Source organism: Chiroxiphia lanceolata, chromosome 4 (genome assembly GCF_009829145.1).
Source record: "Chiroxiphia lanceolata isolate bChiLan1 chromosome 4, bChiLan1.pri, whole genome shotgun sequence".
NCBI lineage: Eukaryota > Metazoa > Chordata > Aves > Passeriformes > Pipridae > Chiroxiphia > Chiroxiphia lanceolata.
Genome location: NC_045640.1, coordinates 64,438,472 through 64,465,404, shown reverse-complemented (window position 1 = coordinate 64,465,404; position 26,933 = coordinate 64,438,472). Strand labels below are relative to the sequence as shown.

The window sequence follows — 26,933 nt, the reverse complement described above, 5'->3', positions numbered from 1 at the left end:
TCAGCCCTCAACCATCCTGAAACTGCTTAATTCGAATATCTTGTATCTGATCAGGATGCTTCATTGCAGACTGTCTGGAATGATGTCGTGCAGAAGATGGAATAGATATTTTTTTTTATTTTATAGAAGTTGATTCATTATCAAACACACAATGTCCTAGATCTCAAAGCATTTCTGAATTTGTTTTGTCAAGGCTCTCATCTCTGTAGTTAAATTTTGGAGGAGAGGAAGGCAGGGGCACAGAAAGTTATTTTCTTTTAGATAAATTATCTTTATCATGCACAAACCTTTTTTTTACTTAATAGAAAATTTAAGGACACGTAAGCCTCTGGTAATCTTTGGAAATTAAGTATAATTAAACATTAAAAAATTATAAACAACATTTTGTATGACTCATTTAATTGTATATCCAAAGCTATGATATAGCTACTTCTGTGTACAGCATTTAGATATAAATCATAATGTTACAAAGCACAGGAATGTTAATTTACTGCACTGCTGCCTAAAGAGGGGTATTTTAATCCCCGCTCCACTAATCAATATCCTTAATGTAATACAGAGACTCTCTGTAGCATTTATATGCACCTATTATTTGACTTAATGAAGATCACTCTATTTTGTATGTGCGTGCAAGTTATATCTTTAGTTCATTGAAATTAAGATGAAATTGCGGTACTTTCAGAAAGTGTCGTGGGAGTAAGAAAGGGTTTAGTTGTTACAGGTTGTATTCCAGATACTGATATCTGCTGCTGAGCTGTTTAAAGACGTGTTGCTAGGCTCTGTTTCAGCAGCACTTAATATCTTTTACAGTTAAAAAACTTTACAGAAAGTTGTTGTGGTTTTGTTTGGGTTTTGTTCATTTGTTTGTTTGTCTTTAAAATTTCCTGGCAAAGTTTTAAACTTGTCTGGTTTCCTTATTGATTGGGTAGCAATACTTATCTGTTCCCATCTCTCTGCTGTAGACAGCTGACATCTTTTGGGTTTCTATACCTCCATACTGACATACTACACATTGCACAGCTGTTACCTTACTGAATGTTTACTCATGTTACACAGGGTACAAGAGATCCACTGTTTTTGACTGGTGTGACATTCCCACCGGAATACCCCATCTATGAGGAGACTAAAATAAAACTGACAGTCTATGATGTCAAAGATAAATCTCAAGACACGGTAAGTGCTTTGCCTCGTTTCTTCCTCAAGTCTTACCAAGGAAGATTTTTCTTACCATGTTGTTCTTTGGCTCTTTTTGGCAAGTTTGCAAATTGAGGAAATAGGTTGATATAGAAATTGGTTTTGCTGTTCTTTTGTGCCGAAAATCTACTTTATCTTTTGTTGCTGTATTAGAGAATAGAGAAAGAGAGTCATGCACTTAAGATGAACACTTTGCTATTGGCTTTTTAGTTGGTTACGTGAATCAACACAGGTATTCTTGGCAAACAAAAATTGCTCTTGTGTGCTTTTTGAGGGCAGGGAACATCACTGTAAATAATTTTTCAGAAATACATTTCTGATAATATTTTAGTTATATGTCCAAACCAGAATGACAGTAGAGCCTGTAACCTGATGTTTGAGAGAGATAATCGTATTTTATTTTAATCTCTTGTGTGGTAAGTGGTTTTTCTGTGGCTGCTGCTATTATTGATTTGTGACAGTCTAAGCTCTATCATGTCACTGCTAAAGGTGAATCCTTTGGGGTGCTGGTGTTGTACATTTTTGGATACAGAGTCAGCTCTTTATTCTTGGAAAGTTACGCGCTTGAGATGATATATGGAGGTCAGTGGCACTATTTGAATGATTTAACTGCCCAATACAGACCTTGAGTGCCACTTTATGTGCTCCAGGTGATCTAAGACAGGCCTACAGATCTAAATGTCGTCATAGGACCTACAGGAGAACTGTGTTTTTCTTCTGTAGCATCTGGAGTCCAACTGATAGTTTTCCCTTGAGCATCAAGAATGGCCCTTGACACCTGTATTTAATAAGCTGAATTGCTCTTTATGTATCTGTAATTGGCACCCACTATGATAAAGACTGTTTAAGCTTATGTCATGACTGTATATGTGTTCATTATCTATAAGAAGGAAATGAGAGGCATAATTTACAACTTGAGACTGTCTTTGAACTGTGTACAGAAGTGAAGTTCTGTGTTTAGAGAACTCTTAAATTTTTTTTTGGGTAGAAAATAGTGGATGTGTTTGTTTAAATTTTCAAGCTTTTTGAGCAAACAGGTTGATTCTGTCTTCTCACTGTGCTTTTTCTGGTTAAGAATAACAGGGAAAGGGCATTACCATGCATTTTCACAAGGTATTTGTTTTAGTTTTTGGTTAAGGATTAGGCTACAGGGGCTTAAAATAGGGTCTGCTGTTTATTTAATAGAGTTGTCAGCTCTGAACAGTTAACAAGAATTGAGTGAATGGAGTTTGATTTTCTCCATTCCCTTCCAGTTTCATTGTGACTGATAGATGATGGACAATAATACTATATCTGTAAGGGAAAAAAGTGGACTTCATAGAGCTGTCCTTGTACTACTACTTTTCTTGTTGCAAGCTTGTTACAGAGGAGAAGATCTAGCCTAGAGAATGAATATAGTTTGATAAGCTTTTTGCAACCCTGTAAGAACTTTTTATAACTGTTCCTTACGATTGTAGTACAGGACTAGTGTCTCCCAGAGAATCCCATTAACATAGCTCGTAAGTCATGTGAGAGAATACCTTTCCCTTCTGTCATAGCATTTATATCATTCCAATGTGAAACAATCTAGATCCACAGTTTATAACTACCTTTTTGTAGGGCAAATATTAATCCCATCTCTGGCTTATGTTCATTGAGTGTTTTACTCTTCAGGCATTTTAAAGCTGCATGTAGGTATGAAAAAAAAAATAGATAACCTCTAAGATTTAAATCAAGGTGGACTGCAGCATGTGTGAATGACCCCAGGCCATCCTGGTTGCAACTTCATTTGTGGCAATATTTGGACTTCTACTCACATCCTAGAATGTCAGCAACAATAAAACTAATAGCTTGACTTTCTTACCTATAAGTGGAAGCTGTTGCACTATCTATTAGTTTGGGTGACTTTTTTTGAGCCTGGATGTTTATATATATTCATAAAAGTCAGGTTGAATGAGCTATAGCTTGATACCCTTGCCAGCACAACTGCAACTGGACAGACCTCAATGCTTGCTTCATGACCCAAGAGATGGGTTGTGTCCCTTTGACATTAACACTGCTCCAAGTGCTGTGGCTTCACTCTTCTGATTATCCAGGCTACAGTAAAGCTGACTTTCTTGTTCCTCAAAAACTGCTGCCACAACTGATGGCTGCAAAATGTAGCCCTACCGTTCCTCCAAACAGACAGATAAACTACTTGGGGGTGGAGGGGAATCCAAGGTTAGTAGGTATGCCCTGGTCTTCTGGGCTATGCTTCCAGATCAATCACCAGCTCATATAATTGAGCATTTAGGGCAGAAATAACCCTTGTATCTGACTGCAAAACATTTTGCAGAAATTGGGCAAAAAGCTGCAGTAATAATTCCCTCAACATCAGGGCTATACTACTGGTTACTTCCATTAATAAGCTCAAAGCAGCTAATATCCCTTGTCACAAATAAATACTTTAACTTGTCTTATTTCTCTTGTAATAAAATGAAACTATAGGAAGTGAATTCTGTGCATTAATTAAACTCAGCAGGATTTTACTGCCACAAATAGAAGACTGTAGAGAAGGCAGGGAAAGGGCAGTGGGTACATCACAGGGTAAAGCATTTTCTTGTTTGTTACCTAAACCAGGCTCTGTCTATACCAGAGAATTAGGTCTCATTTTCAAACCTGCTGGATTTTTGTTATAATACAAAAATAATTAAATATTGCTTGATTTGTGCACACAGGTCATAAATGCTGAAGTGAAGGGGGATGCTGACATGTTATTTATTATGCTCTTTAAAAAAAGATTTTAATAGCCTTGCAGTGCTGGTATTCCTGAACCAGAAAGTAGATAGTTAACTTCACTCCTGCCTGTCATTTAACTTACATTATGTAAGAAGTGTGGTTTAATTATATTGAAGTACTGTGCAGCTGGGATCACATTCACCGTGCTTGACACACTGACTGTTCTGACTGCACTTTTCACTTTTTATGCATCTCTGTCTGATGTTCATCATAATTATGTCTTGGCTGTGTCAGGCTTTCTGTAATTGAGGTTTTTAATATAATGAAACAGATTTTTTTTTTTTGGCCTGTTTGTTTTGACTAGTCTACCTAGTTGATCAAGGGAAACCAGTTGATGTAATGATTTTGGATTTCGGTAAAACTTTCAATACTGGCTCTCAAAGTATCCTTCTGGACAACACATGGCTGAATAAGCACGTCATGTAGTGGGTGAGCAATTGCTCATGGGTTGAGCACAGTGGGTAATAGTGTATGGGGTAACATCTGACTGGTGACCTGTTGCTCGTGGGGTTCCACAGGGCTCTATTTTGGACCCTGTGCTTTCCAACGTCTTCATAAATGACTTGGATGCAGGACTGGAAGGGACACTAAGCAAGTCTGCAGATGAGACAAAACTGGGAGGAGCTGTTGACTCCCTCAAAGGAGGGAGGCCCTGCAGAGAGACCTCAACAAATTAGACAGCTGGGCAATCACCAACCATATGGAGTTCAACAGGGGAAAGTGCTGAATTCTGCACCTGAGATGGGGCAGCCTTGGATGTATGGACAGACTGGAGAATTAGATGCTGGAAATCAGTGCTGGGAAAGGGACATGGGGGTCCTGCTCAATGGCAAGTTGAATATGAGTCAGCAGTGCCCTGGCAGCCAGGAGGGCCGACCGTGTCCTGGGGGCATCAGGCAAAGCATCGCCAGCTGAGCGAGGGAGGGGATTGTCCTGCTCTGCTGTGCACTGGTGTGGCCTCACCTTGAATATTGTGGTACTTTTGAGCACCACAATATAAGAAGGATATTAACCTTATAGACGGTGTCCAAAGGAGGGCCAGAAGGATGGTGAAGGGCCTTTTGAGGGAAAGCCGTGTGAGGAGCGGCTGAGGGCACTTGGTCTGTTCAACCTGGAGAAGAGGAGGCTGAGGGGAGACCTCACTGCAGTTACAACTTCCTTGGGAGGGGAAGAGGAGGGGCAGGCACTGATCTCTTCTTTGTGGTGACCAGTGAAGAACCTGAGGGAATGGGCTGAAGTTGTGTCAGGAGAGGTTTAGGTTGGATATTAGAAAAAGGTTCTTCCCCCAGAGGGTGGTTGGGCACTGGAACAGGGTCCCCAGGGCAGTGGTCACAGCTCCAAGGCTGACAGAGTTCAGGAAGTGTTTGGACAATGCTCTCAGGCACATGGTGTGATTTTTGGAGCTGTCTTGTGCAGGACCAGGAGTTGGACTTGATGATCCTGATGGTTCCCTTCCAACTGAGCATATTCTGTGATTCTAAGTGATTGGTTACTGTATGTTTTCATGTAAATAGAAAACTTCTAATAAAGACTAGGCTATTCCTAATTTACTTTGATATAGTTAGAACAAAGAAGTTAGAGTGTTTATGAAATATAATTTAAATATATCCAGTGAAGCCATGCATACAAAACAGTGGGTAATGCCATATTATGAAAAATGTACAGTGACATCTGTTCCTACATCACAAAGATTTTCTTCCTATGTTGCCATGAGCAAATTTATGTTTAACTGGCTTGAGCTACACAGTTTTTAAGATTTTAGATAGTTGGGTTTTGTCGTAATGCTGGGGCTGTGCCTGTTCTTTAAGTCATTGTCCAATAAGATCAGAATTACAGGCTTGTAAGCTGTACAAATATTACCTCTGCACTACTTTTGTACAAGAGTACTGTTCTTATCTTTCTTATAGGCATGCAGGTTTTCCCAGTTTGGTCTAGCAAGTTTTAAAGCTGTGAAAATACTGCTTAGCACATGTCAGGTATCACTGCCACGTAACAGATCCACAGCAAATAAAGAACTGATGAATTTGGGTTACATTAAGAGGAGGGAAATCCTAGTGACTAATTTGTGAGGCAGCAATCTTTGTTGTGTATTTAGAGTATGTATGTGTGTGTCCTACAGTAAATGTTCTGAACTTCATTGAGTAGAGCACTGTGGGTATGTTTTTAAACAAGTACTGCCCATGTAACTGTGGTGAGGCTTTTGTTTGCTTGTTTCCCAAGATTGGTTCTTTTGTTGCTGCATCTACATCTGATTTGTGTTTGTTTAATGCAGTTAGACCTACAGCTTAAATTCTTGCTACACTGACTTTTCTGTCTGTAGAGCAGGTATGAAAATGTTTGCATCCTGTATAGTGGGATTGTGTTTGTTTTAATGCAACAAGACCTTGAGGTAAATGCTGTTTTAATGTTCTGGTCTGACATGCAGTGAGTTGTGCCTCCTACTTTAGATCCACACTTGATAAGTTCTGGAAGCAGAGGATAGGAGCAACTTTCTGTTCCTGGTGACAACTTTCTGCATCTGGTCTGTGCATCACCCCTTCAAAAATAATCTCCTTTGGTTGGATATAATTACTGGAGTTCACATGTGATACTGAAGATACAAAAAACTACTCTAATGTTATTTCCTGAGGGCAAAGAGAAACTGAATGTATACGAGACAGTTGAAATATTACACATTCAGCAGGCTGGTCTTGCATTTGTTACTTCCCCAATTTAATCACTGAGAATAACCTTAGATTAGTTCCATAATTTTAGGAGTAGTGGGGACAGAAGTTCTGTTTTGGATATGGAAACATATGTTATGAAGTGACAATTTTAGGTTATTTAAATTACATGTCTTTCAACTGTTGAGGTTTGAATCTTCTATTAAACTTGCTCACTAGGAATGAAAATTTGCAAAAGGTTTTGCCTTGTGTGCCTTTTGGTATTGCAAGCATCCCTGTTAAAATTGAATCCCACCAGGGTGAGTGGAAAATGAAGCCTGTTCATCATGACAAGAGGCATTTTGAGATCAGTCGTGAAGCCAAATCTGAAGTGACAGCGTTCTGCGTTCCCTCGTGGGCATCGATCTGTCACAACACCACCACGCAGTTTACCGTGGTTTGCCATCTCTGCTGAAGAGACACACCGCTTGAATATTTGGAATATTAGGAGCACTCCAAAGCAGGGCGTGAAATGCATTAGCAGAGATAAATATGAAATCTTGCACGTCACCTTCCTGCACTCTGCCTGTACAGGAGTGCACTTAGTCCCTTGCTCTTGTGAACATTAAAACTACCGAAGCTGTTTTTCTTCAAAAATTGATGTCGAAAGTTCTCTACTTTGTTTGAAGAAAAAGCCACTTAAGTCCTCCTTTTTGAAGTTCTGTTCACTGCCATCTCTGCAGGATTTGCAGAGAAATATTGCCTTAAATTAGAAACTCTTATTACCACATTCTTCTTAATAGAGCAGTACTGTACAGTACTGCAGTCCTACCCACAGACATACTTGCAATAAAGCTTTAGATATTCATGATTCTCTTCAAAGTCATCTATTTTTTTTTCCACAAATATATACCTGATGATAGATTTAGTTTTCTTTTTGCAACAAACTAGATATTCTTACTAAGCACCGTTATTAGAGATCTTGAGGGAGAGTGGAATGTTTTTCGTTCTTCCAGGCATATGCATGTGGAATTCACCTAAAGCAATACTGTCAGTCTTTCTCACTAATTTTTAAAAGTCCTGGATACTTTAACGGAAATTCAAACTGCTGACTTTCCTTTGGCTTGTATTGAAATAAAACCTTTCTTTGAAGTGGCTGAGGGTACAAAAAGGTTTCATATATCTTAGTGTATCTGTAAGAGAATTGAGGATAAGTGTCAAGACCGAGAAAATTACAGGTATAGACTTAAAGTCCATTTGTAACCTTACTGCTTTTTGCGCCTTGCCCTTGAAAATTCAATGGGAGGATTTGGCTTTGCAAAAATCTTTCTCCCTTTGAAAGCATCCTACTTTTTCTCCTACCCTTTTATTAATTTTTTTTCTCCTCAAGGAGAGGAGAAGAAAACTCCTCCCTATTGCTGTATCTTCAGGGAAAAATGTAACCTACTGTTCATTCATTTTCCATTTTCTTTTCCTTTTTTAACTACTCTGACAACCAAATGCTACTGCTGCCTCACATCAGGCAAAGGTTTGCTCCAAGAGGTGACATTTTAGAAAAGATTTGTGCTGAGACCGATGGTATTCTGTGAAAGTTTAAAGGGCTGCCTTGAAAATTGCTTAGAAAGAGGGAAGCAGTTAGTAAATGATAACATCTTTCTGAAGATTTTATTTTAACCAGCTGTGGATTTCACCTCTCTATCCCTCACTAGACCAACACAGAGCACATCAGTACAGTCAAACAAATCCAAGGTGGCTATTGCACTGCCCTATCATTTCTAATGATGACTTTTAGTGTTCAAGGGGCAGGTACCTACTCTAGAAGGCTGGGATGTTTTCCTCTCAAATGTGTGTTCTGCAGTGAATAGAGAAAGAACATGGCATAGTGTTTCTTTAGTCAGTGTGGAGCAAACCTGGCTGTCAAAACATGACCTCAAGTTGAAGGATATGCTTCTGTCCTTTCAGAATATTAATCTGCTTTCCCCCCCAGTGCCTTTGACCCTGGCATCCTCTGCACAAGGCACTGAAGGAGCTGCTCCCCAGGAGGGATGGCTGGTGCTGCCAGTAGGCTGAGTACTGCAGCCTTCATGAGCAGGCCAGGTGCTGCAGGCATGGATTTCCTTAAACTAAATGCAGCAGCATGGAAATGTTGAGTGACTTAAAGAATAAACTTTGTTTGTTCTCACTGGCAATTTCATATTTATGATCAGGTGAATGATCAGTTCTTCCAGCTCAGGAGTCTGGGCACCCAAACAACTGGTCTCGCTAATAAACCCTGAGGCAAAAAAGGCATTAAGTACCTCAGTCTTTTCCTCATCCTTTATCATTCTGTGTGCTCCTACATCCAATAAAGGTGGAGATTCTCCTTTGCCCTCCTTTTGTTTTTATACATTAATCCTAAGGTATTTATAGAAAAACATTTTTTATTGTCTTCTATGACAGAAGTCAGATGAAGTTCCAGCTGGGCTTCCTAATTTTCTCCCTGCATAACCTAATGGCATCCTTGTAGTCCTCCTGAGTTGCCTTCCCTTTCCTGCAAAGGTCACAAAATCTTTTTCTTACAGAGTTCCAGCCAAAGGTCTCTGTTCAGCCAGGCCAGTCTTCTTCCCCGCCAGTTCATCTTTTGGCACATGGGGATGGCCTGTTCCTGTATCTTTACAATTTCCTTCTTGAAGAGTGTCCAGCTTTGCTGCACTCCTTTGCCCCTCAAGGCTGACTCCTGAGGGACTCTGTTCACCAGGTTCCTAAACAGGCCAAAGTTTGCCCTCTGGAAGTCCACCATGGCAGTTCTACTGATGCCCCTTGGAAACTCTCATCACTTTGTGACCACTGTGCCCAAGGTGGCCTCCAACCAGTCCTTCTCTGTTCATAAGCAACAGGTCTAGTGAGGTACCCTCCCTAGCTGGCTCACTCACCAGCTGTGTCAAGAATGCCTCTTCCACACACTCCAGGAACCTCCTGGACTATTTCCTCTCTGCTGGGTTGTATTTCCAGCAGGTATCTGGTAAGTTGAAGAGAGCAAGGACTAGTAATAGTGAGACTTCTCCCAACTCCTTAAGGAATATTTTCTCCACCTGTTCATCCTGATTGGGTGGTCTGTCTGTCTTGTTGGACTTCCCTTTGATCCTTACCTGTAAACACTCAGCCCTATTGTCAACATCATTAAGCTCTAGACAATCCAAACGCTCCCTAAGACACAGGGCTACCCCACCACCTCTTCTTCCTTACCTATCCCTTCTGAAGGGTGTATAGCCATCCATTACACCATTGCAGTTGTGCAAATCACCCCACCATGTTTCCAGGATGGCAACTGTGTTATGGTTTTCACACTCCCAAAGGCTTCCAGCTTCTCCTGGTGCAGATGCTGCATCCACTGGTGTAGATGCACTTCAGCTTGGCTGTTGTTCCCAAAACCCTTCTGGGGGGAGAAGCCTGAATTCCTATCTGACTTTTCTCAGGTGCTTCCATGGATTCTAATACCTCAATAAGCCTTGAATCTTTGCTGTCACATGGATCTCCATCCCCTATCCCCACTAGAATGACAGAACCTCAGGCTAACACAAAGCCCCTCAGGCTTTTGCGTGCAGCCCTCAGGTTTATCTCCAGTGAGCCTGGTTTTACCCCTTTCCCTCTTCAAATCTAGTTTAAAGCTGTTTCAATGATCCCTTCTAATTCCGGTGTGAAGGCTTACTTTGCTAGCTAACTCTTCCCATTGTAGATATTGATGTAAAATAGAAAGTACAGTTTATTTAAAATCTAGTCCTTCTGTGGCAAAATTATTTCTGCATAATATTGAATATACCTAGGTGCAATAAGGATTGAAAAGTTGAAAAGAAAAATATATGGAGCAGTGGCAAATCTACTTTTGCTTTTGTGTTATGAAAGCAAGCATTTAAAAACAGGTCGGAAACAGATTTTTCTTTTGAAGTTTTTGGGTTTGTGTTCTGTGAAGTTGAAAACAGAGCAAATTCAACCTATTAGATCAGATTTTTTCCCCCTCTACCATGCATCTCACAAAAGTGTCTTTTACAGTTACGGATATGTTTGTACCAGTCAGTGTTTACATTTGAATTTTTGTACTTAAAAACTAAAGCTGAGCAAATAATTCTATTTAAAAATTACATAAGAAACATGCTTTGAATGTAACATGAGACTATCTTCTTGAGCAAGTTTTTGCTAGAAGAGCATAGCAAATTGCTCTCAGAGTGAACTAGTTTAATGTTTTGTATTATGCTGTATTTTAAATATTTGATGAATAAACATGAAAGGCTTGTGTAATCATTTAGGGTTTCCAATGCTGTTAGAAATGCATATATCATTGAATTTTACAGTAATCAAAGCCTCTTTATGTAATCATTATGCTATATTTTACAGAAACAAATTCCCATGTGGCTGAAATTCTCCATGCTTGGCTTTCTTCATGCCAGAAATGAGGATTTTGTTTTGATCTGTTCTTTGTTTAGTCCTGTTCATCATGATCACGAAGGGATGGCAAAAACCCTGTCTTCTAACATACATTTTTTTGTTTTGAGGATGTGTTTGCAGCTTTCGTAGTGATGGCTGGAAAGCCAGGAGAACAAAGGACAAACACAGTCTGTAGTGTGGTCAAAATTTAGTGCATTTAGTTCTCTCAAAATCTCAACATTATAACTGTGAATGGAGATTATCAACAGCAAAAATTGTGAACCCAAGGCTTCAGCGAAGAAAACATTGACCAGAGTATCAACTGCCTTGGAGTGTTATGGCACTTTGTGGTGTCTGAGGAACATTCCCTTTCCCTGAGGAGTAAATTGACTTCCCTCACCTTTAATTTATTACTTATTGATGAGATCATTTATTACAACTAAGGATTCACTGGCACAGTGACATTAGTTATGTTTCTAGTTAGTCTTTTTGGTGGGGTTTTTTTTTCAGCATTCTTCAGTGTTAAGAATTTGGTTAGGTTCCCCTCCCCCCTGCCCAGTTCTTTTTATCACAGTCATGGTATTTTTAAAGCAAGAATAGTTGAAGACTTTTATAGTACAATGCAGCTGTTGATGTTTGTTCTTGCAGTCTTATTATCCTTAAATTCTTTGCCATATATGCAGTCTCAGTAATGTGAAATGAATAACCTGCAAGTCACAATTATCCAAACCGCTTTAATAAAATTTCTTTTTTCTTTTTTTCTTTTTTCCCCTCCAATTCAGAGTAGGGAACAGTATGACTTTCTGTTTTACTGGGTTTTTCTAACCCAGCTTTCCCTGCAGGCTTCAGCACATCTCAGTAAGGCACAGCATTTAAAACATAACCATTGTAATGCTTCATAGAGCTATGAAGGTAACTTAGTTTGGAGCAAAAAACAAAGATAACAATTAGCAAAGACTGTTCTGTCACTTGTGAATGTAAAACGTATACACCTGAGCCGTCTTCAAGGGAAATTCAGAGGACTCTGGCTGAAGAGAAATGCGTTTTGTCTACAAGTTGATAAGCAGACATGTTGTCCTACACATGGGGAATAGTAAAGGAATAGTACATTTGCACCACTTGCAGTGTATGTATTCTTGTGAGATGAGAAAAGAATTTTTGAGTATGTGTATATTACATTACTCTGACTTGACAATCATTTCTGGTGGAGACTGAAGCCGTCTTAATTTGCATGTCTCACTGTTACATACGGTTGTCTACGTTGCTCAGGTTTTTGGTTCTAAAGTAAGACTATGGGCATTTGTCACTGTATTGTTAGAAAAAAAGAAAAAAAAACCAGTGGATCTCTGAGTAAGAGCAGAGTGTACTACCATGTCTCATCTGGAGCTATTGTCACAAAATTGTGCAGGGATTACTATCTTGCAAGTTTATGTCTTTACTACTTCCACCAAAATCTGGAAGTGGTAACAAAGGCAGCATCAGATCACAGCTCCTCTATTTTATTTTCCCTGTTTTACCTTTCAGCAGTTTTACTGGGTGTATTAGAAGTCGTCAAGAGTACTTTTTTTCTGTATGCATTGAGATAAAAGCTAATTCCTTACATTGCAACAGCATCTGCACCGTGAGCAGTTGTATATAGATACATTTTGTCTTAAAATGCAGATTAGTAAATTTGGGTTTGGAGAAAATCATTTTTCTGCTGAGATTCCTTCAGACAGGATTGTTTGCTTCCTAACAGAAAATCTATGTCATGAGGGACAATTGTGATTTATTTCCTCTGGAAGGCAGCAGTTAGTATGTCTTTGAGATGCTTGGAAGGTTTGGATTTTGACACACAGCTGCCTTAGTGAAATCGAGCATGGAGGTCCTTGATTTGTTACAGCTATAGATTCTCACTGCCTCTGTTCCTGGGGAATAACTTGGCAGCTTTTCAAAAAGAAGTAATTGCAAGGCTCTTGCTCAAGGAATTATCTCTGAATGTGGAAGCTCTGGACAGTTACTGCCCAATTATTGCTACCCTGTTCTGAAATAACATCACCCCTGTGACAAGGAAGTTTCTGAATAATTAACTGTGCCCAAATGGCTTTCAGGCTTGGGTATGACAGAAGAAAGACTGTCCTTGAAGTATAAATTAAAGTGTACGTACCTACACCCCATTTCATTGAGAGGCTTCCTGAGAGACTACTTTTGTGTATACACAATACTGTGTGAGATGTGTGTGTGTGTCCAGAGTTTCATTACCTGTTAAGACAACCTTGACATTATCACTTAGCAATCCTCTCCTGGTGGATAAATCTGTCTGGATTTAAAATTAGCCCTAGTACAGAGTATTTGGTAGTAGTGCAGAGGTGGATTCCTTTCCCTTGCTCCTTTCTTAGTGTTCCTCAGGTAGTAGCTCGTTGGCCCTGAGAACAGGCTCACGTAGGAAGGACCAGAGGGACTAAAGTTTTCATGTTTGTTTTTAGACATAGGAAACATCATAATCAGCAGTACATTCAGTACAAAGAAGACAAAAAGCCTGTTGACTCCATTTACATTAAAGTCCACAGGAATAGGATACTGGCGTTTTCAGCATCTAAAATACTGTTTCACATAACCCATCAGCCATTTGTTGAAGGAGCTGGAGAGGTAATAACAAGAAATAAAGGGTGATATGCTGTTTGAAAAGGCAAAGTATTATTTGCCTTTAGTTTTGCTTTATTTCCTCCCCTTGTCCTACCAGTTCAGTTTTATTCCAGATTTGCAGTTTGGTTTGCTGTTAGGTGTACAGCCTGTTTTGTATGCTCAAGATGGACCATGCTCAGTTTCTGAATCTCTTAGATGAAGCTATTTCTAGAGTTATCTGAATTTTGTTTTCATTTTTAGTTAAGACAAACTGGGTGTATCTGTTGAAATGCTATTGAATATGAGTCCTTTACACAGGAAAAACTGGAAATGCAGGTTTTTAGACAAAGTAGTTCATCCCTCTTATGGTCTGGACACTTAGCTCAAGTAGCATAAGATGTTCTGGATTGTCAATCTCTTCTTTAAGAGAAATCGTGAAGAAATTTGTGTTTACTATATTTGCATCTGTGATACAATTATAGTGAATCTTATGAGACCCTACAGCTAAGACATTTCTTTTGATTAGGTTTAATTATTGGTGCCTTCGAATTATTACAAATGGAAGGGACAATAAATTATTTGCTTCTTTAGCGAGTAGCTGTCATCTGTGGCAGTTTGTTGAGATGCTATGAGTTAACCTGCACAGCATCATGCCTCACATGCTATTAAAATGAAAGTAGTTGGTTCTGACTCTGGGAATTCAGCACTCTAGGCCCTGGCTGTTTCGGACAAGGTGTTTTATATCCTGACTGCTTGGCACTTTCCACAACTGAGATTAAAATCAGATGCAACAGGCACTTTATATAGCAATGGTAGCTTGTTTAATATGGTCTGGGGACTGGGGAAAACTTTTACGTTTGAAACAAATTGCAGAGTTTTATTAGAGGTAAAAAACAAAGCTTTGTTTTATAAAGAGAAGTAAACGGGTATTTTCAGGTGGTTTTAATGTTTATTATGACTTCTAGTTGAGAGATGATAAAAGTAAATGCATGTGGTATGGGAGTATGTAGATGTTTTCCTCTACCTTTTTTCCCACTAAATGACCAGAGCATGAAAATTTGACCTGGAATTAAGGAAACTTTATGCTGTAAATAAGTTTCTAAGGCAACCTCTGGACTATGGAGCAGATATGCTTTGCTGTAACATTCTGTAGTCCTTCTCCACTGATAGCCAACCCTGGGAACCTGGGAAGAGGGATGTGGTGAGTGTCTGGCCAACATCCCAATACAAAGTGCATAGTGGGAGGGAGATGCTAGGAAGAATCTCGGGGGTCTGAGGCACAGAAGGTTAAATGATGGTGTTAGTGTCATTTTCTTCCACAGTTGCCAATATTGTAACATTGGATACAATAAATTGGTTAGGGGTTTGTTTTTTTTTTATGTGATGTTAAGTATTAAAGTTGAGAGTCGGGAAACAAATTCAGTTTGAACCTCTATGAACATGGAACTTAGAGCATTAGTAACTAAGGCAAATGTAAGTGAAGTGAATGTTTCATTTCCCTTGATAAATGCAACAACTATAAACTGGTATTACTAGCTAGCGCAATATAATGAGTTTTGCCAGTGTATTCCTTACTGTCTTTTAAATATAAGATATTCAGAGAATATTGAATTGTGCATAGTTTGCCTACCCACACCAAAACAGTAATCTCCAGTAACTTTATTTCATATTATTTGTGGTTTTTCACTTATATGATGTATTCATGGCTCATTCAGGTTTGGTCCTGCAAACCATGAGAAAAAGCCTATCACACTTTATTAAGGCCACTTAACTTTTCAGTGAAATATTTAAGTTGCCTTTTTCAAAGAGGGAAACATTGTAATTACTGTTGAATTAATGTAATAATTAATTACATTAACTAATTATATTAGTTATTTTTAGCAGATAAACACTTTCTCTGAAATTAGCCTGTGCTGTTGCTGTAAGGCCGTTCACCTCTGACACCTCACCTTCTTACGAATACAGTGGTTTAGAGGGGACATTTGGTTTTGGCTCAAATTTCTAAAATGCATTCATTTTCTTTCATGAAATTTAACCTGTTTTAAAAGGTGATGTCAGACAAAACAGCCTTTAAATGTTTGGGATAAAAAGTCCAAGAATGTTCACCTAGTGTATTTGATTTCTCTTGGAGGGGGTTGGGTTTGGTTTGGTTTGATTGAGGGATGAAAAGGGACTGTTTCTAGTAAGATCCTTGGCCTGATGGTACTTTAAACTTGCCAGGTCTAGATGACTGGGTGAGGCAAAATTTCCACGTGGCATAATTCCTGCAGTTTGAACTGCCAGGGAGTTTGCGGGCGGGGTGCTGCTTGCAGCCTGGAATATAGGTTAGGATCTGAGCAATGGTAGCATTTGCAGGAGGCAAGGCTGAAATCCTGAAAGGTGCATGTATTTACATGAAGGTTTTTACATTTGTTTTTAGAAGGCGACTTAAGGTGTTCCTTTTTGATCTCTTACTCCTTCTGCTGGTTTTCAGATCATCAAGAAGATCACATACAAGTGGTTTATTTTATAAGCTAGGCGAAAAGATTGGAGTTTGTCCCCCCGGAGCAGTTTAGTGCTGTTTAGTGCTCTGACTTTTTCCCATATGTTGTTTCTAGAGTCAATATTAACAAAACCCTACGGAAGACAAAAGCGGTCTGTACTGGAAGTGTGAATAGCATTGGAGGTCTACTCCTGTTAATAGAGCAGCCTCTGTATGTGCAGGAGGAACTTGTAGACATGTATTTACAGTCATGGAGTCTTTGAGAAAAGATGCTACCTTTTCAGGTATAGTTTCTTCAGGATATTTAAAGAAAAAAACTGGAATGTAGGCTACTGTGTCAGGTACCTTTATTTACTTATTTATGGTTGTTTTCTATCCCTAAACCTTCTCCTTTTAACCACTAGCCGAGTTAACCGTCTCTCCTTAACTCTTTCATTTTTAGGGAGGAAAACTGAAGAGGTAGGGCTTGTATTGTTACATTTGGTTAGCTTCAGATCCAGAGCTGGAATTTTACCAATCCTTTACTCTGATGTCTGTACTGAAAGTGGAGGTGATGTGTGACTGCAGTATTTCTCTGGTGGTATCACTTCAAAACCAGAGCTGTTTACAGCACGTGTGCTCCCGCTTGTCTCTTCTGGGGTTCTGTAAAAGTGTCACTATATTCACAATATTTTGATACTTAATAGCAACTTGCAGCAATTTATTCACTGGAAAATGTTTGTGCAGAGAACCACAGTGACTGCCCCGTTAGTCTGAAGAAATCCACATGCATAGCCTGCTATTTTTAGAATAAAAGCCTCATGGCAACAGATTTTAATGCTGAAGATATAACTGCACGTTAGTTATCTGTAGTTGTGGCTGTTCTTATGTCGTTGTATCTTGTGTGTAGCACCACTGCAGAGTTTTGCCCAGTGTGCAGTCTCTGTGTGTGCCTCTTGGATAGCAAGCTTTCTGCACTCACTTCAGTGCAAATCCTTACTGATAATGTGTAGGCTGGAAGACAATGAAATGTCTTTGGAGTAAACTGGAGGATGCTGAGCCCATGACCTGCATGACCCTTCAGCTGCTGCCCAAGTTGCTTCTAACAGTGAAGTTCTAACTCAAAGTGTTGGGGCTACACAGAAATTACTCAGTGGCAGAGGGACCTGGAGTAAAGGCCACAGTGCCTTTCCCTTCATGTTTAATCTGTTTGGATAGCTTCAGAACTTGGACAAGCCTGTCTGCAGTATGGGTTGGTGTGCTCATACCATGGAAAGCAGCTGAATCCATTAGAATTTCTGTCAGAGACCTAGTCACATCTGTACACATATCAGCAAATTGGATTTATGTGCAGTGCTTGTTATTTTTAGGAAAACTCCCAGAAGAATTTTGCAGACTGAGACATTGCCTTTGGTACGCTGTCAGACCTGCAGCAGAAGGTGCATCTGCACAGCAGTGTTGTGCCAGGGAAACAGACCCTCTTGTCATGTATGATGTCATTTCTGTAGGGAAAGAGAGACTTAAAATTAAATTAAATGTGCTCATTACTGGAGTTAACAACTGTTTGACTAAGAGGCGTCAACACTGCACACTGCTTGAAGATAAGAGCTGAAGTCATACCTCACTGAAAGTACTGGGAGGCTTTAGTCAGCCAGGTATAGCCTACCAAAAACGTGCCTGGAACACGAGGATCCGGATCTTCATTTCAGGAGTAAATCCTCACAATGAACAAGGATGTATTGAAGTAAAATGCTAGAAGAATCAGCAATGGAATTCTGTTTAACTTAATTTTCCTGGCAGTCCTACAGATAATATTAATTGCAGAAGCTTTTATGACTGAAAATGACGTTAGTACAAGTTATATTTCCTCCCATAGAGCTGTTAGTATTTTTATAGTGTTTGAATTGAATTCTGAATGTAATAGAACTCCGAAAATTTTTTCCTAATGAATATTTTCTTTACTGTAAATGCATGTGAAAATTTACCTAATTACGTCTCCAGAAACCATATTTGAATCCCGTGTTTTCAGAAATAGCAGGGTTCTTAATCAGCCTGTCCTTTTTTGGACCAGAAAGGGAATTTGCTGAAAAAAGCAAAGAGAAAAATGAAGAATGGATGCCTCACTGATCTTCATGGAAAAAGTTACATTTGCTTTGAACTCTTGATACACTCACGGTGCTTGCTGTTGGAGTTCCTATCTTTCAGTTCCAGAAACTTGGAGAGTCAGTGAATCACACCTGTTTTACACCTTCTGGTGCTGCAGGGGCTCTGTTAGACTAGTGCAGCTTCCATGGGGCAACCAGCGCAGCTGGAAGCTGGTGGTGCAGAAGCAACAGATCTGAAGGCTTGTCATAGGAGCTAAAAACCTCACAAAAGGATTTTAGTCAGCCTTATTTGGTCTGCTGGCAAATATCTGAAAAGTGCCTTAAAAATAACAGTTTCTTTTCAGTGGCTTTACAATTCGTGACAGCCTCTGTTTCATGATCCTACCTTGTTTGTTTGTCTTTTAAAGCACAAGACAGCGTACCCTCGAACAAAAGAGAACTTTTTTGGCATAAATTTCGTGGAATATTTTTTTTGTGCATTTGGCAGTTGCAAAGACTAAGAGAGTTGATTCTTATATAATTTTTACTCACCTTTAGACTTTAGAGTTATGTAATTTGAGACAGGCTCTGTTGCGTGTCACTCTCTGTTACTTTTTGTCTTTTGGCATAGATCTAACACATCAGCGCAAAGAAAAAAGAAAAAGGCAGTTTTTCTGATATGACAGTTATTCCCTTGACAGAGAATGCAGCTAACCTACTTACACTGTAGATGTTGCTACTTATGTGCTATAATCGTCATTGGGGAAATCAGCTTAAACGCTGGACTGGAAAAAACCTGAAAGGTCTGGAATGGTAATGGATTGTCTGAGGTGCTTTTTTAAGAATGAAACATGAGGTTTTTTAATTTATTTTTTTTCTTAATGTTAGAACTTTCACTGTAGCTGAAGATTATGTTAAGGCTCATAGGTTGAATTGATAAAGGTATTCAGACTGGAGATCCTTATGCACCTGAAGATGCCAGTGGGGTGCTCTATGGATTCTAATCAAGTTAGGCATCCAATTTTCCATTTTTTTTAGCTATTTGAGGTAGTTTTAGTCCCATGTACCTGCTTAGACACTTTTAAAGCTGCCTGAAGAAATCTGCCAGCACCTTTTTCAGACTCCATGTACGTTTGAGAAGTGTTGCCCTAACTTCTCCAGGTTGATGTCCTCTAGAGGATCTCTGTTGGAATACAAATGTCAGCGTACTGACACAAAAGCTGTATGCCCCACAAACTTTAAGGAGGAAGATCAAGTACCTTTCCAAGAGTTAATTCATCAGGAGTCTGGAAGAAACACATTCCTGACCTTCAGACCACTCCTTAGACCTGCTCCTAACAGTTGTCTTTAGTAGGAAAATGGACAGGTCTCTCCTAAAATCAGATGAGAAATAGGGGAAATATTGGCCTTACACAATGGTACGTGTTTGGCAGGTTTATAGACAATGAGCAGCATGACATCAAGCTAAATTGTTTTCAGAAAAAAAGCTGCCATAGCTGTAATGAAGCGGTAATTTAGTAGAGCAGACTGTTTCCACTGAAACATTTTGGACAGTATTCCAAAATATTATTAGTGTGAGTTGCAGTTTCCCTCATGTTTCTGTTGGGAAACTGAGTAGGCCTAGTCTCACTTGTTCTAAAATTCTGTTTACCTTTCTTTGTACTTGAACAGACAGATGGTTACTATAACATAATTTTGTCTTATATGCCTTGAGAGAAGTATATTGTTGAGTTTGGTTCTAATTTCACATTTAGAGATGACATAATACCTTCTGTATTTTGAAAATTAACTGTTCAGTTCAAAAGCTTTTTTTATTACTATACTATGTAAAATTTGTCTACTCATGCTGTGTTTGGTTTTGTTTTCTAGAGGACATGTTGGTTAGTTCCCTGGGTTAAAACTTAAATTTTAAAATCTTAAAATTGAAGTAGAACTGACCATTCAGAACAGTGAGAAGAGGTGAATCTGAATGACTTCGGAAAAAGAATGAAGACTTTTTGTTTTGAAAGAGCTGAAGCAATAGTAAATTTGTGACAAAATGGAATTTTAATAAATAGAAGGAGGTAAAGACAAATAGTAAATTTGACTTTAATCTCTATCCTTGTTTTTTAGTGAACAACTTAGCAGTAAAACTTTTGAACTGAGATATAAATATGTCCTCATTACTCCTTTTCTTGGAGTCACAGGAGAAAGTCTATGAAGGCTGTGATCCTTTGATTCTAAATCTTTGTTATACAGGACCACTGGAAATTAAATTAAATGTTTAATACAGCAATGAGAATACATTTATGAAAGTTCATCTCTGTCAGCATGTCCTTTCTAAATTCCTCATCTCTTGGGCTTTGCTGGTCACAGAAATTGGCTTCAGGCTAAATGTATAAAGATTTAAGGCTAAAGTATATGAAGATTTTGATGCAGGTATCTCTTATTATGACAGTGTGAATGTGTCATAATGAATATTTTAAAAATTGATTTTAAAACTAGATAGTCATTTTTAGGTGTTCGAGTGCAATGATTTTGGTTTTAGCACAACAATACTCCAACTATTGTAAGCAGCACAATACTCATACTCATTTATGCACCTCAGGACCAGACAGGAATTTGGATTTGTGTGAATCTGTCCCACTGAATATTGGATGTACACAGTCTAGGTGGTTAAAAATTCTGCCAGCTACATAGCTAAGTATCCCTGCTCTGGTCCAGAATATCACCTATAGCCCTCAGGGCAATGCAAGTAACGGCAGCCAAGCAGTGCCCAAAAGAATTCAAGAGGAGTAAGGCTTAAAGGGGATTTGCAATTTTTCAGTTACATTAGAAGATATGGTCTTTTAGAGAACAGTATTCACTGAAGTCTAATATTAATCTTTTTCTGAAAGAGAAAGAATTATGCTGAGTCGCAAGGGGATCTACCGTCGCAGATTTTGGTATTATCCAGTCTCCAGACAGCGACTTTTATCTATTTTATCAGGGTGTGCTAAGAATGTCTTTTCATGTGCACACGGGTCAGGGTAATCCGAAGAACAAATATGGGCTGGGTGGAGAATGGATTGAGAGCAGCCCTTCTGAGAAGGACTTGGGGGTGCTGGTGGGTGAGAGGCTGGACAGGAGATGCAATGTGTGCTTGCAGCCCAGAAAGCCAGCTGTGTCCTGGGCTGCATCAAAAGAAACGTGGGCAGCAGGGCAAGGGAGGTGATTCTTCCCCTCTGCTCTGGTGAGACCCCACCCGCAGTGCTGCATCCAGCTCTGGGGTCCTCAGCACAAGAAGGACATGGACCTGTTGGAGCGAGTCCAGAGGAGGACCCGGAGATGGTGAGAGGGCTGGAGCGCCTCTCCTGTGGAGAGGGTTGGGATTGAGCAGAAGATGTGGCTCCAGGGAGACCATATGGCACCTTCCAGGGGTGCCTACAAGAGAACTGGAGAAGGACTTTTTGCAAGGGCATGGAGTTGATAGGACAAGGGGGAATGGCTTTTAACTGACAGAGGGCAGGTTTAGGTTAGATACTAGGAAGAAGTTCTTCCTTGTGAGGGAGGTGAGTCACTGGCATATATTGCCCAGAAGAGTTGTGGATGTCCCATCCCTGGAAGTGTTCAAGGCCAGGCTTTTAGCAACCTGGTCTAGTGGGAGATGTTCCTGCTTGTGACAGAGGGCTGGAGCTGGATGATTTTTCAGGTCCCTGTCAATTCAAACCACTCTGTGATTCTATGAAATATAAGTGAGAACATGAAACTAGAAGGCCCATAGCCCTTCTCCAGTTTCCAACAGCCCCAGTTTTAAAATCTGAGGAACATTGCTTCAGTTTAAATATCTCTCTCCTTCCCTTTATATTAATGCACAGTTGCATTTATTGAAAATAATCTTACCTCCTTTTAGCTGTTGTTTTCTGATGCTAAATAAATTTGAACTATTTCAGTTTTCTTACCTAAAATTAGTTCTCTATTCTTACCATCACCCTTAATCCTGTTTCTTGAATATGAAGGCAAGTGTACACAGTACTGCTGATAAACAGGAAATAGCTTTCTGTTGTGTCAGAAAGGCATATTTGTTGTTTTGGTTTTTTTTTTTCAAAGTTGTTGATGCTCAAACTCATCCTGCTTATTCCTCATATGCCTAAGTCTTTCTACCACTGTGTTTTCTGAACTAAAGTAATTCTGACTTGTAGAGGAAGTATTAGTTGTTACTACTGAATGCATCACCTTGCACTTAATACAGTTATGTTTCTGTTACTCATATCTTCCATGTGTAATTCTTTCTGTATCCCATTGCGGTTTTACTTGTTATAGATTCTGACTTTTAAATTTCATTACAAAGCTTCTACAATTTTTTGCTGTAACGTTCAGTGAAAATCTGAAATAAAATTAACCCTGCCACTGAATCTCAAGGAAATCTCCTTACTGTTCCAGCTCTACATTTCCTGATTAGCCAGTCTGTTCATCTTTCTAATTCCTTTCCAACTGACTAATAGTTTTTGAAGAAGTACTATATCACATACTTTATTGAAGTTCAGAAGATAAGAGCTACTGCATTTCCTTTGTCTAGACAAGCAGTTATCTTATTGTAGGAAAATAAGAAATCAGTCTGCTTGATCTCCTTTTAATGAATACATGTATTTTTCTAATAAGAATATGTATGTGTGTATATATTGTGACAACCACCACTAATAGTCACCCAGTCAGTGAGGATACAAAATCATGACTAAAGCTTAAATTACTGGAAATGTCTAGAATAAGTTGCAGCTTATAATAAGATGCTAGCTAGGCCATCCACTATCCTTGTCATCTTACTGATGTTGAAGTCCAACCCTGAAGAGTATGAAATGCTGTGAACTGATGGGACTTGTGGAAAAAGAAGATCCAGAACTGCATTAACAAAATCTGAATCATAGTCTGAGTTCTGGAGTGGTGGGTGGTTTTTTGTTTTTATTTCTTCAGCACATTTGAGAGGCTTGATTTCTGTGAGATCTTTCTGACACCTAAAGGTATGTTTTTAATCTTAAGAGTCTAATATACAGGGTTAACTTCTGTGTTCATTATTTTATATTAATTGATGATTTATATTGATGATATATTCCTAAACACTTTCCATGTTAAACATGTCACTCATTTTTGTTTTCTTTTTACATTGGGCAATGTAGCCATATTTTTCTTTACTACCTACCACAGTTTATTTGCAAAGTGTTTCTGACTGCAGCTTTAAATCTGTTTGGATCTCGGGCCTTTTGGTGTGTTCCAGATGGCAGCAGGTGAGTTGAACAAAACCATGAGGTGGCCTTTCATGCTGCTACATATCAGCGTGGCTCAATCTTTAGCTTTTTCCCCTTCCCAGTTCTGGATTCTTTGGACAGCTTTAGTGTTAGCACTGAGCTAGAATAACATGTCAGAAAGTAATGCAGATTTCTTTAAAACACAGAATTGCATTCATTGTTGGAAGTCAAGTGATAGAAACCTTAACTTTAAGTGGTCTTCCTGAAATAACAAAAACTATTATGATCGAATTTGGTTCACGTACATTTGAGACACTTATCTCAGGAGCATTTTAAACTTTGGTGACTGCAAACTTTTTAATAAGCTGAGAAAGTACCTCATTATCTACGGAAAAATGTATTTTTATGGGGTCTTAGTTCATTGCATCATTTTTTCTTGTTTAGCAAGTAATTGTTTTTCCACGGAGAAAATAAGGATTAAAAGCTTTAGGTAGTTTTTTGGTGTGAAGAATTTCTCATTGGCAGTTTTGGAATTCTCAACCACAAAGATTCTGCTCTTGTATTTAAAGGAAAGAATGGGTCAACTTTACTCTGAGGTAAACTCATCTCTTAAGAAAACAGACTCCTGAATTTTCATCACTAGTCCACAGAGTATGTACTCCCCTTTGCCTGCTTAGTGAAACAATCTTTGTCATGGAAGAAGCAGCATTGAAGTAACAAGACTTGTAAGATGGGTTTGAAAATACAGACCAACAATTCATTGTGTTACTTTATGTTGTGATTTGGTGTTGTACACTTCATCTGAACTAGATTTACTGGATATTGCAATAAAATCCAATTATTTTTCTCTTCCTCCAAAATTTTGCTAAACCATGTAAGTACCACATTTTTTTCTGTCTGTTAAAATCAGAATTTACCATTTGCTTTAATTTCAATTAAGTTCCATTTTTTTTATACTAGATTCTTCTTTATAGACCCGAAGCCCCTGGTTTTGCAGTGCTGTTACTTCAGTGCCCTAGGTCTGCATCTAATTCACATTGACACAACTAGAAGCAGCCCTTAATTGTTTTAAGCAGTTAATCTAGTTTGCAAAGAGCACGGAGTATTTATATTCACGTTTGTAAAATACCTGTTAAACTGCACATTTTTTTTCATTACACTTATTGACTTTTTCCCTGTTACAATAAATTTTTTTCAAATTGTGCTTTCCTTACAGAATTGTTGCCATGTAGCATCTGGCTGAATCCATTTTCCCATAAGGTGTATTGGTGAAAGGGCCATTTTGATTAAGTGTATCACAGTTAATTAAAAGAACAGTTTAATTTTGTTCTTTTTGTTATGGTCTAGAAATTCTGAAGTTTTTAACCCAGGGAACTAACCAACATGTCCTCTAGAAAACAAAACCAAACACAGCATGAGTAGACAAATTTTACATACTATAGTAATAAAAAAAGCTTTTGAACTGAACAGTTAATTTTCAAAATACAGACGATATTACTTCATGTCTAAATGTGAAATTATACTTATTCCCTTGGTTTTCTGACTTTGAAGAAGATAACCATTAGCAGTTTAGACATTGTTAGAGCAGAAATTATGCTGATACACTGGTGTTTCTAGAGAGGAAACTATTGCAGAAATCATGTGTGTTGCCTTAGCAGTAAAGTAACTGCAGTGGCAGTTTGTTCCAATGGTGGTGATACTATTGCATTGCTTGGTATTGTGTTTAGGAAAGTGGGAGATGGAAGTGAAATTAAGAGTTAAGATGCTCAGTTTGGTATGGATATACCAAAGCCTCATAAAACAAACATCAAAAAGATACTTGTTAAACACAAGGAATTAAGACATTTTTCACTTTTAAAGTGTTGTCATGGTATTTCTTGCTTCTTTTAGTGGAGAACAGAAATGAAGTATGCAGCTGGTGCAAAACTTTCATTGACACCACCAGGCTTGACACCTGCTTTCAAATCCCAAAATTTTGAACTGGGAGTGAAAATTATTATTCCTTAAAAAAATTACTACTGTCCAGCCTGAATGAAAAAGGGATGTACAAAATAATACTTTCTTTCACCACATCCTACTTCAGCATTTTTGTTTTCCAAAATAATTTTAAATTTGTCATTAAGAACAAAACACCTTAAAATACTGGCTTAGTAGCAAAACTAGTTCATGTAACTGGTTTCAGTCTATTAAGATGATCTGAATTTATAAAAGAAAGGTGGTTAAGCAACCATGGCTCTTTCAATTATTTCATATTAGTCTGTATTCTGTCCTTAGTCAGGACAGAAATTTTTCTTCAGGATAAGAAGATACTCATAGCTCTGACAGGCCCACTGTGTTTTGTTAAGTGTTTCTAAATCCTCTGAGGAGATAAATCACTTGAGATTTGTGCTGGATGAGAAATGGTATGGGAGTTGCACATCAGGACTTAGCTTTTAATGTAGCTCTGCCCAGCTGGATTGTATGGCTGGCACACGTGTTTTGTTTTTTTGGGTTTTTTTTGGTTTTTTTGGGATGGTTTCAATTAGGTCTTGGACTTTGAAGAAGTATTAAAATAGTATAGTGGTTAGAATAGATAAATGTGTTCGTTAGGGGGATGCCCCCAACTGTGAAGAGAGGAAGGAAGCTGAGTAATCCTGTGGTATGTGGAATGGGAGACAAGAACCTGTGTTCTTAATTTTTGCCCGAGGCTTACTATGTCATCACAGACAAGTCACAAATATTTAATTTCTGTTCTGCGGAGGATTTGTTTTCTTTACAAAATTACCTGCACTACATGAGATTAAATATGTTTGGATACTTTGCTAGGATCAGTAAGTCAGGTAACTAAGCTTAATGTCTGAAGATGCCAAGCACCAATATAGTGGCTGGGTAAAGAGAAACTTCTGCCTCAATAAAATGGTGGAAATACCTAGATATTTTACAGAGAAAAGCCTGGGGTCTTATATAGTTAACTTGCTCATTTAACAGAATATACTATAAAAAATGCCAGGCTGCTTCCATCAGTGTACCCTTTTTTTTTTTCCAACAATTCTTGGTTGCAAGGAAGCTCTCTCCTCTAACAAAATCCTGCCATTTTTCATGTTTTTAGTTTTAAGTAGAGGAATGCTGAGAAGGTTAGAACTGTTTGGAGTGTTTAATACACTACTCCTTGCTTGGTTTGGATGTTCCCACCTGCAGTTGTTGCGTGGTGTCTGGGATGTTTCAAAAGCTTCAGGTTGAGCCCTTTGTTCTTGGTTAAAGGCTATCCCAGCTTTCAGAGAATGCTGATAGCTACTCTGACATTAGAGATCTGTAGTCTAACTGAGTAGACAAATTAAGTTTCCTCTTTCTTCCTCGGGATGCCAATGGCATTAGAATTGATTTTTTTTTTTCATCCTGATGCTACAAGCTTATTTGCACTTGGTTGGGCATACTTTTTTCACCTCTTCCTAAAAGCAGTGTGCGTAGCACTGCCAAAAGTGGCTTTCTGACTGGATCAACCAGTGAGGAATTCTGAATTGGTACTGTTTGTGTCCCTTGTGAAAGTATCAGTCATGGAGAGGAATGTTTTTATTTTTCTGCAGCTAAATTCGCTGTAAATAATTTGGTG

General features: G+C 38.7%; 1 protein-coding gene across 7 annotated transcripts in view; it reads left to right on the top strand.

The window, feature by feature from the left end:
• Nucleotides 1-26,933, top strand: part of INPP4B (inositol polyphosphate-4-phosphatase type II B) — a 366,554-nt gene that overhangs the window by 200,198 nt on the left and 139,423 nt on the right. For all 7 annotated transcript variants that reach the window (XM_032687037.1, XM_032687036.1, XM_032687038.1 and 4 more), the window contains one exon: nucleotides 1,057-1,173. In XM_032687037.1, coding sequence (XP_032542928.1) covers nucleotides 1,057-1,173 — 117 coding nt within the window. The remainder of the gene's footprint in view (nucleotides 1-1,056; nucleotides 1,174-26,933) is intronic.